The 16,431-nt window shown below is 38.5% G+C and overlaps 1 protein-coding gene across 1 annotated transcript in view; it reads right to left on the minus strand.

The window, feature by feature from the left end:
- Positions 1 to 16,431, minus strand: part of WDR49 (WD repeat domain 49) — a 117,383-nt gene that overhangs the window by 45,415 nt on the left and 55,537 nt on the right. Inside the window, exons 8-10 of the mRNA XM_077159374.1 lie at positions 15,499 to 15,732; positions 3,583 to 3,747; positions 137 to 252 (exon numbers count right to left, since the gene is read on the minus strand). Of these exons, the coding sequence (XP_077015489.1) occupies positions 137 to 252; positions 3,583 to 3,747; positions 15,499 to 15,732 (515 nt within the window). The remainder of the gene's footprint in view (positions 1 to 136; positions 253 to 3,582; positions 3,748 to 15,498; positions 15,733 to 16,431) is intronic.

The following is a 16,431-nucleotide window of genomic DNA, read 5'->3' on the forward strand; positions in this document are numbered from 1 at the left end:
TTCATTCACCTAGTTTGCCAGCAGATTAATGGCTCAGAATCAGTCCAGATGTCTAGGTTCTTTTTCCTTCTAGCTTTTGATTCAAATAAAAAATTTCTTCTTTTACCTTCCACATTTTACACGAACCATATCATACCTCTGCCAGCCTGTAACCAGTATTGTCTTCGTAAGAACTAATATCTGTGAAATATCCACAACTCCTTCTTGCCCAACATTCAGTGTGTGGTGACAATATCCACTGAAGTCCCATACCTTGGTGCAAAAAAATTAAAATTACGTTTGAAATGAAAAAAAAAGTCTCTTTAATAAGTAACACAACACCCTTCTATAGGATTATATTAAACTTGTGTGTTTACATTCTGAGCTAAGGTTGATTCATGTACATATATAATAATTAAAGTCCCCTTTCTGTTTAAGTTTTACCATTATTTATTTATTACTCTGCTTGTAACTCTGTCCATCTGTTATAGTAATAGTTGGTTCACAGCTATAAATTTGTGTACATTTTTAAGGGAAAGGCGATATAAAATCCATTTGGAGTGTGTTGAAATCCTAGTTCTTTCTCTGTGTGGCACTAGAGTATTTACTTAATCTCTCTAAATTTCCATGCCTCATTTTGGCACAGGATCATTGCTTCTCATCACTAACAACTCCAATCCTCTGCTTAGAGGATTAAGCATCTAATACAAAGCCCAAACACAGAAATCATGTACTAGGTTTCTCATCGTGTCCCTATCAAACTTCCTGTTGGTAGTGGGTGCCAGATCCAGTCCCACGAGGGCACGAGGAGTTGCAGTTTTCCTATTCAGGCAGTGGGAGGCGTAGATAGCCCAGTGGGTCTACTTCGCAAGACAGCATCATTAGGTCACTTAACTAAACTAACCCTACTATGAAGCCCGTTAATGGATCATGTGTGGAGGATGCATTGGCATTATCCATCAAGTCAAAAACACACATAACCTTTGACTCAAAACTTCAATTTCTAGCAAGCTTTTCCACAGATACAGATATATATAAAATGACAGATATTAAAGGATGCTTTTGCAGCATTGTTTATAAAAGCTAAATGATTGAAAATCTAAAGGCTCATTTAGAAGGGACCGATTAAACCCAATACGGCATATCTATAAAGCAGAATGTAATGGAGCCACTAAAAAAATAAGGCATTTCATGTCTCTAGACTCTACGAAAATTGGACCAGTTATGGAATGTTGAGCCAGTTGCTAGTTGCTTTGCTTCACTGGGCTTCAGTTTCCTTATCTGTAAAACTGTGATAATAAGTGTGTGTGTGTGTGTGTGTATGTGTGTGCGTGCGTGTTTGAAGTGCTTAGAACAGTGCCTGGTTCCTAGTAAGCGTGCAATAAAAGTTAGCTGCCATTATAATCACTGGATGCACTGACATGAATCAAAGTCTATGACAGGAAAATGTAAAATTCAGAATAGCATGTAAGACGGGCTGCCGTTAAAAAAGAAACTGTCCTCCTAGACAACTCTAGAATAAGCCACAAGAAACAGTAACAGTGATAGCATCTGCAGAGGAGCTGTGAACAGGGTCAGTAGAGAGACTTTTTTCATGGTCTCTTTCATCTTTCAAAATTTGTATAGGATGCATGTATCGTACTGTATGCATTAATTATTCAAAACTAATTTTAAAGCAGATCCTTCAAAACTATGAAAAATTGGGCAATAATTTTAAATCTTTGATTACATATGTACTAATCCTGGATTCTAAATTATAAATGAGCTGGAAAATGTCATTCTTGTTTTTTCATTGAATATGGCCAGAGCAGCTCAACACTAATTTATGTGTTCCAGGCAGAGGTTGCCAGATTGCAGAATCCTTTTGGGCTATTGTGATAAAGATAAATGCACCTTCAAATCAGTGATTATACTACTAAATTCACATTAAATTCTAAGATGTCAAAGCCTAAGCTGGGATGCTGAGAGGCATATCCTCTTCACCTATGTCACTTTATTTTCCAAACGTGGGTTTTACCAAGTCTACCTAAAACAGTGCCCTCAAATAGATAATTGTAAAGGTCTGACTGCCCCCACATCCTACTAATTCCCTTAACTAGGATCATTTTAGCAACTACCCACAGATTCTGCCCTACCCTGAGCTCAATAACCAGTTATTTTCTAAGATGGAGTAAAGGGAACCTAATCCACTTGCTTCATTGTTCAGTTCAGTCTCTCAACCCAGACCTGATAAGTAGCTACTGGCTGTTCGTTTGCCTAAACCAAGTTCAAATACTCCAATTCCAGTTATTCCTGTTTTATTCTGCCTTGACTACTAGGATTAGGACTGCCAATACCTTCATACATCTTGCCAGTTCTCCCATGAACTAAATTTAAACCCACTATCCCTATCCCAGTTCATATGTGTGCAGTTAACTTTCTCAAAGGAGCTCGGAATCCTATTGCTTTTCAGAGACTCGCACTGTGGCCCGCTGGAGCACTCCCTCACATTGTCCATGGCCAGGCTGGAACCCCTTGACTACTTATTTCCAACTTCCAGGATTTCCACCAATCTGAACAGATAGCTTTCTATTAACCATTACTCTCCCCTGCAGCCTACCTGAATGCAATATATGCCCCATCATGGAAGGCAGATCTAGCACCTTTCAGACCCCTGAAATAAAGCAGGAGTTCCATAGCTATTCAAAGCTTATTCAGGAAACTGCCTTATATTGCCTCAAAATATCCCAAGCCATCTCCAATGAAAGACTCTCTTTACTACCAAAGTTGAAGGTAGCAGAGGAGATTCACTGGTAAGCATGATTTCAGATATGAAATTTTGATCATTTTTGTAAACTAAAAGAACACCTTCCTCTAAGAAGAAATTAATAGTACCAAATAAGAAAACCGAAAATGGTTTTAGTTTAATAGGGAAAACTCTGTGTGAGAGGGGTATAGATGGGAACTCTATACCTTCTGTATCACTTTTCTGTAAATGTACAACTGCTCTAATAATAAAAAAATGACACCAGGGGAAAGCTAGCAAAGTCCAAATAAAGTGTGGACTTTAAAAACAGTTTTAGTTTAGGATGGATAACAAATAAAATCATTATAGTTTGTCTTACTTTCCTTCTTCATTGCCTCCCTTACCCTCGAAGAGCATAACTGCAAATCACAAAATAGGCTGATTATAAAATATTCATTTTTTTGAAAAACTTGTATTTATGACATTTTTCAAAGTTTATGTAGTCGCCTGGCCTTCTCATTTTATAAACTGTGAAACGTAATAATAGAAACATTAGCTGAAGTAGATGAAAAGTATTCTGAGTTCTTATTCCCCAAAGTAGTCCTCTATCCAACACACTGGAAAAGCTTTCTGAAATAAGTATGCCAGATTGTGCTTTTAGTCTAAATAATTTATTCAGTGAAATCATTTATTCACTTTTCCACAGCCATTTATTTTCCTAACAGCTTTGCTATTAGATGATTTGGGTTATTTCGAATTTCTTATCTTGTCTCGTCTCTCTTTTGCAAGGCCAAAAAAGGCAAAAACAAGTAAAGCTAAAATAACACAATATTTTCGTCCCCTCATCTCTGGATAGAAAAGCCTCTCTGTGTTCGCACCTTTATGGTTCCATCTGCGCTGCCAGTCAAAAGCCGTGTCTCATTTGCATCTAGGGCCATGGTGCTGATTTCTGCATTGCCATGGCAACCAGTAAACTGTTTGATTTTCTGCCCAGTGTCTATCATCCAGAAGGAAACCGTAGACCCAGTATCAGAGCTGATTACCTAGGAGAAAATAGCATTGTAGCGAAATTAAATAGAGTCCCACAACCAACCGTTTTTATTTCCATAAAAATACACGGCCTGTGTATTTTCACTCCTGAAGTCCCTCAACAGTTATGAGACACCTGAGTAATGTATTTTCTTTCTTTTTGTTAAACTGGTACCATTTCAATCTCTAGACCAGAACCAAGCTAACAAAGCCATGATTCTCTTTCTCAGAGAAAACAGGAACCGGCTTCCCCACAACTTAATGTCTAGAGGCCATCCTGAAATCAAATCTGATTGAAAATAAACTAATGCCTCATTTTCATTTAGAGGAGAAAGCGGACTTTATCAATCATGGTGCGCTGACACTATTTACTGTGTGAAAACAAACATTTGATGTATATATATATATATATATATATATATATATATATAAGCTTCCTTAAGAATTCCAAAAAGAAGCAATATCAGCCGTTACGGGAAAAAAATTATTTCAACAATTTGCTTGAGCTATTCCTTTCATGCCATTAGTTCCTTGGTTTCTCTTCTCTTGAGGTGCTGTGTATACCTTTTACAGTAAAATACAATTATTGATGGGTCACTAAAGAAAATACCAGATGGTTAAATATAACTCTGTGCAGATAATGTCAAGAGGTAGGCAATACAATAAAAACTAGAAGAGGAAGGAGTCCAACGACAAGAAATTTTTAAGAGACAAGTAGACTGATAATTTCAGCTTTAACTATTTAGGCATCTTTTCAGAGACTTATACTTTAAAACCACATAACTAAAATGACTTCGGGACCCAAAGAATGAAAGGAAAAAACAACTCAACTCATAAACGTATAGATAGGAGGTTACCTGAAACAATACCTAGATTTTTAAAAAACAGAAAGCATTTCTGCTTAACTATTGATTACCATTGCATAATCAATAAGAAAATGCTAAGTTTGAATGTCACATTATCATAATCAAAGGGCTGAGGTTTATTAAGTGAATATTCCAAAGTCCTAGAGAGCTGGTGCTGTTCATTCATTCTTCAGGCAGTTATTGCACATCCACTCTGTGCCGGGATCCACAGTGGCAGAGGGGCTCCACTGATGAATCCCTGCTCACAAAGCCTGCAGTGTGGACCTGTTCATTAAATTCACCCGGAGAGCTTTAAAACCACCACTGTCTACCAGAACAGAGGCTGATAAAATTGGGCCAAGCAGGAGTTTGTTGTTTTTTTTAAGGAAAGGTTTCTTTTAAAAGCAATACAGATTATTCAAACGTGCACCCTGGGTTAGGAACTACTGATCTAGACGGAGAAATAGATAAATACCGAACAACACTACAAGTTGAGAGGTATTGAAACACCAGGTATTGTTCCGGGGTGTCGTGGGAAACAGAGAGGAAAACCTGAAATTCTCTCCCTGGGCTGGGAGGTGGCGGTGGATGGGAAGCGGGAGGTCAAGTCAGGAGTCACAGAAATGGTCATAGATGATCTGGGATTGAAAATGAAAACATGTATTTATTGAGTGCCAAGCCCTTTGCACTCATTATCTTGTTTGAGCTTTACAAAAACGCAGCAAAATAAATAACGTTAACATCCTCATTTCAGTGGTGATGAAGCTGAGATTCTTATCAACTAAAGAGCATTCTGAAGCCTATATTACTAGGTTTGAATCCTTGGCTGTCTATACCAGCCACATTGTATGGGTTTCCTCTATCCCAGCCTAATACAACCGATGATTAAGAGTTTGCTAAGAAGAGAAGAGGATCTAGAGAATATTCCAAGCATGAGAAACAATAAGAAGTTTAATGGAGCTGGGGTGCAGTGTATTTGATGGGTTAAGTTGTGGGACATCAAATGAGGAGATAAGTTGAAAACAGATTTTTGAAAACCCTTGTAAGCAATGACAGAGAATGATTAATAATGTGTATAAAGTGTATTTTCTAGGAGAAGAACCGTAGCTTTCCCTGGATCATCAGTGGGGTCTGTGATCACAAATAAGATTAAAAACAATCTTACTGTTTTTAATAAGCGGGAGAGTAACAGCATGTTTTGTTTGGTTGTGAATATACCCCTGGCAGCAACGTGGCAGACAAACAGGAACTGTGGAAAGACCATTTGGAGGCTGCGGTAATAGTCCAGGTGAGAGAAGCCCGCCTAAGGCAGTACTTAAGGGGGTAAAAAGGAGAGCACGGATTGAAAAAAGGGCCACCATTCAGCAACATTTACATCTCAGCAAAAATTTGCTTGTAAGCATTACGATTTCTTTTAGCCTTCTTTTCCTGAAGTCACAATCCTGAATCGACAATTTCTTAAATGATGTAAAACTATATTTATGTTATTTATTTTCTCGCAGTGATATCAAAAGTGGCTTAAACTTCAATTACCATTGTTAAACTGTATTCTATTTTCTAGGACAAATGACCCTGCCTCTTTGAAATAACGTGACCCAGCACTTTATCACTCCACATGCCTGACTCGCGATTTTATTTTATTTTGTTTGGAAAATATGCAAAGCGGTTAAAAGCGCTTGGGTCTGGAATCGGATGCTTGAGTTTGAATGTCAGCTGCCCACATACTGGTTGTGTGACTGTGTGGGCACAATACTTCACTTCTCTGTCTTTGCTCATCAGTGCTGCCATGACAAATACCATATGTGGGTTGGTTCAAACCACAAACCTTGCTTGTCACATAGTTTTGAAAGCTGGACATTCCAAATCAAGATTTGAGCAAGGTGGTGTTTTCTCCCAGAGTGACTTGCCTTCTGGGAATGGTAGCCTTCCACCATGTGCTCATCTTTCTTTCTCGCTCCTCTCTGGCTTCTTCTGACTTCTGGTTTTTTCCTCTTCCAACTTCTTCTGACTTCTGGCTTTTACAGATTGCCTCTGAACTTCCTCTCTTTACAAGGCATCCATTCACATAGATCAAGAGCTACTCTGATCCAACTTGGCCACACCTTAATTAATAAGAACATCTTCAAGGGTCCTGTTGACAAATGGGTTCACTCCCACAGGAGTATGGATTAAGATTTGACCATGTAGGGTTTATAATTTAATCCCCAACACTCTCTCAGCCTCAGCCTCCTCACCTGTAAACCAGTGAGAATCATAGTTACTGCCTTGAATTGTTGTTAGGAGGTATACATAAGCTAATATTTGTAAAGCCCGTGGTACTGTCCATGGCATAAGATAAGTAAGGCATAAAAGTTAGCTGGTATTACTATTCTCCCTAAGCTTCATCTGCCTAACCTTTTTATTTGGGCTCATATCACTTTGCATATCCAAAGCAATTTAAGAAAATGGTTTAATATCCTGCCTTCATCCAACCATGATGGTGACTGTAGACAATTGAAATTTTAGAAACCAGATTTTTAGATGTACATTGTGACTCTCTCATATAATTGCTTAGGAATTTAGGTCATATTCATTAAAGACAAAGTCATAAAAAACATAATTTTGTAAGCATGTGTGAAAATTCTCACAGTGGTCCTTGATGAAAAGGTTAAAGCATGTAAAGAATTTTCCTATTTCAATTCAAAAAAGCATTTATTGAGCACCCACTATGTGCTGGGCATTTTCTATACTAAAAGATGGTCATTCCCTAATAGAAACAAAATGAGCAAAATAACATAAGGCTGTGTTAAAGAAAAGTCACACTTATTTGTTTAAAGTCTGGTCTCACCCGCATTACAGAGGATGGTAGCCATCTGCCCGCCAGTTTTATCTAAAGCACACATTTGATCAAGAATTAGTAACAGTTCCTTGTGGTTGCTTTTTTTCTGCCCACCTGACTGTGCCCTAAAATACCTATTCATCAGTTTCCATCACCTTTCTCTGCTCATTTCACAACTTCTCAGGTAATGTGAATCAATAATGACAGCAGTGTAGAGCTAGTCTGATTTCATTTTATGACAATACGCCTTAAGGTACAGTCTTCGGGAAAACAACAAGGATTGACTATATAAGCATGCAAACAGCATTAAGCACCATCTATTCTCACTATGAAAAAAATTGGAATTCAAGAATGATATGCGGGTGAAAAGACTTTTCAGAGTTTAATAAGACAGAAATGCATTTAACATCATTTGGAGAAGGAAGTGGCTGGACTACAGGTCTGTGGAACTTTATTTTTAGCAAGCTGTTTCTATCAGTGATAAAGCCCAGGAATATGTTTTGACCTCACATGTATATGCCACATTTTTGAGGATACCGAATCCCTGTAAATTTGCAGTTTATTCCTGGCTTGTCTCTTATTAGCCCTTCACTGTCAAAGACAGAGCATGGCAGGCTGCAGAGTAGAAATGGCTCTGTCCAAGCAACTGCCCGCCAGTTCAAATGCTCACTGTAAGGGAGCAGGCTCCACCTTATGGCCCCAAGTTAATAACTGTTTAGGGATAAATGGGTCCATTTTGTTTTGCTCATCTGAAGATGTCACAGCCAAGGAGACAATTCTAAGAGATGCGAGGCTGTATCCACGTCACTTAATTGTCTTCTTACTCCAATGATGGTAGGCATTTTCATTGTTGTTTGGATGCATCCCTAGTTCCAGATCTAGGCACAAATGGGAATAAAAAGTAGCAGCAGCAATGTCCAAGAAGTCAGGATATTTGATTTAATCACTGTTTTTATTTTTTTGTTTATTTATTTATTGTCAATGCTCTTTACAGTCCATAATATAAAGCAAGTTACCTCCTTCATTTCCATTTTGTATCAAATTCTTAGAAGCTAGAGCTCAGTAAGTAGGGAGATGAGGAAAATGATATCTTAGAGCCTGAGTATAAGGCATTCAAATATTTCAAGGCAGCCATTCTCCATTTATAAATTTGCGTATCACATTCCACCTCTTCTTACATTAATTTATAATTAATTCCTTCAAATTCACACTTTGTATTCATTCTAGACATAGTTAGCTACCATTACAGGTACTGGGGACACAACAGTGAAAAAAATTTCTGTCCTTACTCATTTTTTCTTCTTTTGGCAGGGCAGAGTGATGCAACCAGATAAGCAAAAAATGGTTAAAAAAAAAATGTTTAAACACACACATATGTGTAATGCTGTGCATCTTGAAGATGGCATCTTTCGTCCTTTTCAAAAAATCTACAAAGGTAGGTGTTCTAATTTACTAGCTGCTGGAATACAATATACATTGCAATGTATGGAATGGAATGGCTTTTAAAAAAGGGAATTTAAAAATAAGTTGCAAGTTTACAGTTCTAGGTCTGTGAAAATGTCCCTATTAAAGTAAGTCTATAAAAATGTCCAAATTAAGGCATCAATAAGAGGTTACGGTCACTCAAGAAAGGCCGATGAAGTTCAGGGCTTCTCTCTCAGCTGGAAAGGCACACGGTGAACATGATGACGTCCGCTAGCTTTCTTTCCAGGCTCCTTATTTCACGAAGCCTGGGTTCTCTCATTGCTTTGAAGCTTTTTCCAAATGTTTCCTCTTTTAAAGGATTCCAGTAAACTAATCAAGACCCACCTGGAATGGGTGGGGTCACATCTCCCTCTAATCAAAGTCTCACAATTGAGCGAGCCGTATCTCCACAGAGATAATCTGATCAAATTTCCAACCTACAGTGCTGAATAGAGATTAAAAGAAACATCTGCCTCCACAAGACGGATCAGGATTGAAACATGGCTTTCCTAGGGTACGTAATCCTTTCAAACTGGCACCGTATTATCATTCCCATTTTACAGAGAAGAAAGCTGAAGCTCAGAGAAATTAAGTGACTCACTCAAAGTAAAACATTGAGAACTCTCCTTGCCTCCAGAACCTCACCACTTGCCCCCTATAAAACAGTTATGAAAAATCTGCTCCTAAAAACAATAGATATTGTGACACTGAGAGAATCTGGAGAAAGGACCTTCTCCTATTCTGTTGATGGATTCAGTACAGTGTTTCTGAAGACCATTTGGCAATGTCTATCAGAATTATAGATGTAAGTACTCTCCGACCCAACAATTCCAGTTTTAGAATTTATCCTATGGATAGTTTCTCGCTGGAGTTGAAAGACCTGTGTGCGGAGTTAAAAACCACTACATTGTACATTGTTTGTAACAGAAAAATATTGGAATCAATCTAAAGCCCATAAGAAGCTGGTACATAAAAGCTGTATTCTTATAGAATGGAAGACGACGTAATGACTTTACTCTTTAGGTAATGGATTAAATGATCTTTAGGCTGTATTGTTGGGTAAAAAAATCAACATACAGAAAAATATGTCCATGCATATAATAAGCTACAATTTGTGTAAAAAGCATTTAAAATTATATATAAACATAAATATGACATCATTTGTATATGAATACAATGGCCATTAAATGTACTTATGGAACCCCTAAAAATGATTGCCTCCCAGGAAAGACGCTGAATTATTCTAGACAGGAATAAGAGAAAATTTTCATTTTATACCCTTCTGTACTTTTGAATTTTGTAACATACGAATGTGTTATTCCTTCCAAACTAATCACATTTAAATAAATAAGCATGTGTGTGTGTATTGTTGTAGCCTACAAAGGTTATTCCCCCTGTTTCCATCAAGTGACCAGAGCACAGAGCCTCAAGCTTGACATATAACCAATTAGAGTTTTAGGCTGACCAGTGAAGAAAAGCCACATTAACAGAAAAGAGGAGGTTACTTGGAGTTGAGCATTAAAACAAGCAAAGAGAAAGTTTTCAATAGTATTCATCCAGCTCTGTTCAAAAGAAAGAGAGAAATTTCCCTCTAGTCTGTCTACTCTTTGCTCAGACTCTCCAACTACAAAGGGAACTATCAATTGCATTGTTTGGATTCTTAAATATATCAAATCTAACAAGCAAACAAGCAAACAAAAAAAGGTGCTCAAAAAAGACGACAGGCAATATACTATCACTAGAAAATTGTGCTCAGGCTTCTGTTTTTAATGAATGATTTGGCTTTAAGTTTCCTATGAGAGCATGAGTTGGTTTTCAAGAAACAGCATGGCTCTGGATGAACTGAAGAAGGTCTCCTCAAATCTGCAAAGCTAACCACCCTGACTGGAGTATGACAACCACACCGAGCCCCCTGTAGCCTGGCCAGAGAAAACCAGGCAGCCGCTCTCTGGCAGGTCTCAATATACATAAACCATTTTAGCTTCTGCCTGCCCAAATAAATGCCTTAAAATGAGTTGGCTTAATAACAAGAATATATTGACTCCCAGTTTCAGAGGCTAGAAGCCTTAGTTTCAAAGGTTAAAACGCTTGTTTCCTTTGAGGTCCATATCTTCTGGCTGGCCAGCCATCATTGGCTTTCCTTGGCTATTCTGTCACATGGCAATGTACTTGGTGGTGTCTTCTCCTTTCCTCCTGATTTCCAGCTTCTGGCTGTTCCCTGTGGCTTCTCTCTTTCTATGTCCAATTTCTTTTGCTTATAAGGACTTCAGCCATGTTGGATTAAAGCCTGCACCCATTCAGTTTGGGCAACCTTTACTAATAATCTTCAAAGGTCCTATTTACAAATGGATTTGCACTCATATGCCTTTTCTGAGGGACATGATTCAATCCCCACGGTAACCGTACATGTGTTCAACATGTTTATTCTTAGAGATGGGTAAAATGGAAAGATTCTAGGAGACAATTTGGAAATGTGTATTAAATTATCTAATATGCATATCTTTAACCTAGAAATCCATTCCCTAGAATTTACTCTAAGAGATAAAGTCATGAGTATGAATATATTCATGCACAAAAATATTTCTAATAGCAAAATTGCCATCAAGGGAAATGGATCAGTAAATTATGATATACCCTGCAATAACATACTGTGCAACCTTTAAAAATGATGAAGCAGATCTCCATTTTGGTACAAGGAAATATATTACAATATATTATTGCATAAAAAAGTAGGTAAGAAAATCATTTTTATGTCAAATAGTCAATGCACAGAAAAATGTTTAGAATATGATATTTTTAGCAATATTTAGCTCTTTATTTGAGCTTTACTGCATTGTTTTAATTTCTTACAATAAGCATGTAATAGCTCACCTGTAACATTTTACTAAAATAATGAAACTATTTCAACAATAAAATAGTAAATACCATTTAGTCTGTCAAAATTTGATGACTCTTAAATAACAAGCAAGACTATAAATGTGCCCAAGATGCGAGACAAACTGAAACATTACCCATCTTACAAAAACACAGAAACCTATATCATTAGAATGAAGGCCATGATGATAATTCAGAAATTTTATCTCTTCCAGTTTATATGCAACCGAGAAATACATTTTTAACATTCACTGGCTATTAAGAAAAGCCTTATTTAGGAACTCAGTGCAAAGACAGTTCATTTGAACTGCTTCTAGCATACTCGAGTTACTTTAATTCTTTCAAAATTTTGCATCCCAGGGATTCCCTCCCTTATCTGGGCCCGACTTGTTCTGCCACTAGCTGTGATGGGAAGCTTTGCCAGGTGAAAGAAATCATGTGGTTCCTTTTCAAAGGCCTTGAGTGGCCTAACATTGCTTTCTTAAATTAGAATGTGACAGTATCAAAAAGTAGGAAGATTAAAAAGAAAAGAAGGCCAGAAATGTGCTCAGTTGCTTTTATGTGGGATTTGTTAAGTCTCCACTGAAGTTAAAACAGAATGAAAGAATAATGAAGTTGTAGGCTACATGTGGAAATGACAACAGCAGAAGAGGAGTTAAATTCAGACAAATCCTACAAGAAAGATACCAAACCAGATAACTAAAGAGCAAGAACTAGCCGACTGAAAAAGCATGGGTTACTTTTTGAATTCAAAATGGTGAAATGATGTAATGGACTAAATTTGGCAATTAAAGAGCCATTTGTTAGGAGCAGTGGGAAGATATCAAAGTAAGAGACAAGGATGATGGGTGCACGGGTGGCTCAGTGGTAGAATGCTTACCTTACATGCCGGAGACCCAGGCTCGAGTCCCAGACCATGCACCCAAGAAAGAAAAAGAGACAAGGATCCTTTCCTTACGCCAAAAACATAGGAGGTGTGTGGGAGAGAAGGAGGCGGATAGAATATCTTTTCCACCTCGAGGGACACCCTAGGAGGAGCTGGTCTAGTGATAAAACCCAATTCAGGCTTTCCTCTCCAGAATTCTTCCTAATATCAGTTCCAACATGACACCTGGTTAAAATAAAGAACAAGGAATGCCAAGAAGTTGATGGGAAAAGTAGCTGTCATAAAGCAGCAACATTCAGCCCAAGAAGTATGGGGTTGCTGATTTCCAGCCTAAGAGGCAGGAGGACAGCTTCCCAGGCACCAGTCCTAGTCAAGCGATGCTGGAGAGGTTCCTGTTATTATTATTATTCATATATAATAATCCCACTAGCCCCCTACACAGGCACTTATATTTTTAGCCTCAGTAAACTGAAGCACAGTGAGGTCAAATAATCTGCCCAATACTTGAACCCCAATTTCTCTAATCCAGTGGTTCTCAAAATTTTTGGTTTCAGGATCCTTTTACACTCTTAAAAATTATTGAGAAATCCAGGGACCTTTTATTTATGTTACACACACACATACCATACTGGAGATTAAAACTGAGAAATTACTAAAATACAAGAATTCACAAGCACACTTTCCATCTGCAGTCAGAACAAGTGTCATCACACATGTGTAACCTCTAGAAAATTCCTTGGTACTCTTGTGAGAGAATGAACGGGACAAGGCAAACAGGCTAGTATAATAAGGAAACTAGTTTTGATATCACAGACCCCCTCATAGGATCTGAATCTCCTGAGGGGTCCCAGATCACACTATGAAACTGCTGTTTTAACACCAAGTCTATGCTTTATTTTTCCAAGACCAGACTGTTGTGTATTCAGTGAATAACCTTTACCATCTGGCTTTAACCTTCATTAATGGACTCAAGTCCTACAATGTTTGTTAAATACTCTCCAACCTAGCTACACCAAAATAAATGCTCTTTCCCTAAATGACTGTGAGGCCTCAGGCCTCCTTCTTTTTACTCTTGTTGTGTCTTCTGCCTGGAATTACTTTCTTCTCCCTTTCAGAGAACCCCACTCAAGTTCTCAGGCTTCTGCTGAAATGATGCTCAGCCCAGCCCAGGCAGAGTTAATCACTTTCTATAGATAGCCTCATTCCTCACCCCTCATAGTTGTTCTAAACTATTTTATTTGCTTTTGCTCATTGCTTTGAAATGATAAAAGTTATCTCTGGTGATGGGACTGCAGATATTTTTCTTTGTAGTTTTCTGCATTATTTTTTTGTAATTATAAATATAATAGGATGGTAAAATGTTTCTCTGTAGCTTAGCAGCCAATACGTAGGATACTTACGTGTGGGATGAAAAACTCTATGTTTTGATACATAAATATATAAAACACTTTATCTACTAACAACCACGAAAATTAGAGATGTGAATACCTAGTCAATTGTACAGTGATTCTTTCTACATCATATATTCTATTGTTGCTTAAAATTTGCATAGTTTTCCAATACCTTTGACTTTATCTTCAAATCCCAAATAGAAGATTCCAGATCTTCTTTGTGTCACATTCCCTAAACTCCTCATGGGAAATATCCTTATCTCATGACTAGGCAACGTGGGTTCTTAGCATCTAAGTGCAAGCCTAACTTCTTAACTCTGCAGATCTCAACTAGCAAAATGTTCTCCTGGAAACATGTACATCTCTCGGTGGCCACCAGGGAGCCGAATCCACCGGATGCCTTCATAAAGTTCAGTAACACATTTACGAGAAAATGTTTCTCCGCAGATGGAACTCAAAATGGATTGTTTTGTAAGGGACTTTTATCTCCTAGAATAACCAGAACACAGAGTGTTTGAAGTGTGACATGACACACCACTCATTACTAACAAAGGGCTTCCCACCCCTTGCACAAAGTCTGAACTGCTCATTTCTGCACGAATGCAGGAGCTTCTGCAGAAGGCGAAAGAAAGAATGGGCTGGAATTATTGTTTAATTGGCCGCAAGCTGGATACTTGGTTTCTGCTGGGTTCCTGCTGGGCTGTTACCATCAGACCTGATCAGCACAGCTGTGTAAACTGTGACAGTACCTGCTCCCCCCATGCCCCCCACGGGCTGCCCCACACCTCGCTCTTGCTGCTTCCCTTGCTGGACCTCCCTGTCCTCTAAGGTAGACTTGGCTTGTGCAGCATCTCTGTTCCAGAGCAGCCGTGCTCTTCATTGAGATGCAGGTAGCACTCCCATACGCAAAGGCTGCAGAGCGTCATTAAAGTGGTAGGGAGACAAACAACACTCGTGCTGCATACCAAGTGGCATCGCATTTAACTGAATCATTTTATTAGGAGCACATTCTGTGCTGCCACTGTGAGCCACTGGTGTAAAATATGCTGGCAAAATGGATCTCTGGTAATTACGCCTCATGCATATTTCAGGACTTTCCACAGGGGATACAGGAAGATGGTGTTCATAAAAGGGAGTTTTACAATCAGGTTCACTTGCATTTGGCATCAAGACCCAAACTAGCTGGTGCAACAAAGAAAAGTGCAGTTCCACGGCATGTTGTGTTTGTTTTAGCTGGAATTACTGTAGTTCCTTAAAACTCTATCAGGGCTGCTAAGGGCAGTGCTGCTTGAAAAGAAATCACTCATCAGACCCACCTGAACATACATCAGTGCAGAAAAGCCCATGGCTATTAAATCATTTCTTTCCCACATTTGTTTGCCTCTATATGTGCCTTCAATTTTACTTTAAATTGAATTAGGGAAATGAGCCTCTGGTGACAAAGTGCTTGGAGATGAGTTAGGAGACTGGCAAAACAGCATCGTTACCTGCTTCAAGGTGGAGCTGTAAAGAACACAAGTGACTGCTTTCTCATGGCTTTTCACTCTCTTGCCTGCTTCCCTTTTCATGGCCAGCACTGCTAGCTGGTTATTCAATGAGATGAAAAGTCTTCCATGGGCTTCATCAAAGTGGAAAAGACATCTGAAGTCCTGACTTTTGGGGAAAGGGCAGGCTATCCTCTGGACGGACAGCTGGTGTTGAATATCCCAGAGTCTCAAAACCTGGGTGAAAAGAGATAAAGTCATCCATCAAGTCAAGAACAATTCTAATTTTTTAGCCAAAAATATTTCTAGCTTATCTTCAGCCCAATCCGAAAGTTGCTATACTTGGATCACACTTCGGTCACAGTGCTATTATTTTATATATCATTTGGTACTACAATGATCTGTTTAGAAATCTCTTAAATTATTAACTCCCCTAGGGAAGGGATTGCATTTTATCACAGAGTCTAGAATAGAGCCTGATATTTAGTAGGTGATTGTAGTCAGCAGAAAATTGGCCCCTCAAAGATGTCCACGTCCTAATCCTCAGAAGTTGTGACTATGTCACGTTACATGGCAAGAGGGGTTTCACAGATGCGATTAAATTAAGGGTCTTCAGAGGGAGAGATTATTCTGTATTAATTGAATGGGTCCAATGAATACACAAGGGTCTTTCAAAGTGGAAGAGGGAGGCAGAAAAGGAAATCAAAGTGAAGGAACTCTACCCACTGTTGCTGGCTTTGAAGATGCAGGAAGGAGGCCACCAGCCAAGGAATTCAGATGAGGAATTCTAGAAGGTAGAAGAGTTGTAGTGTGTGTGTGTGTGTGTGTGTGTGTGTGCACATGTGCACAAAATAAAAGCAGTGGTATGAAATATAATCAACTGCAAAGAGACTGCAAGAAAATAGATTCTTATTCAAACACAGACAATTAAGACAC

The sequence above is a fragment of the Tamandua tetradactyla genome, chromosome 5, assembly GCF_023851605.1.
Source record: "Tamandua tetradactyla isolate mTamTet1 chromosome 5, mTamTet1.pri, whole genome shotgun sequence".
Classification (NCBI taxonomy): domain Eukaryota; kingdom Metazoa; phylum Chordata; class Mammalia; order Pilosa; family Myrmecophagidae; genus Tamandua; species Tamandua tetradactyla.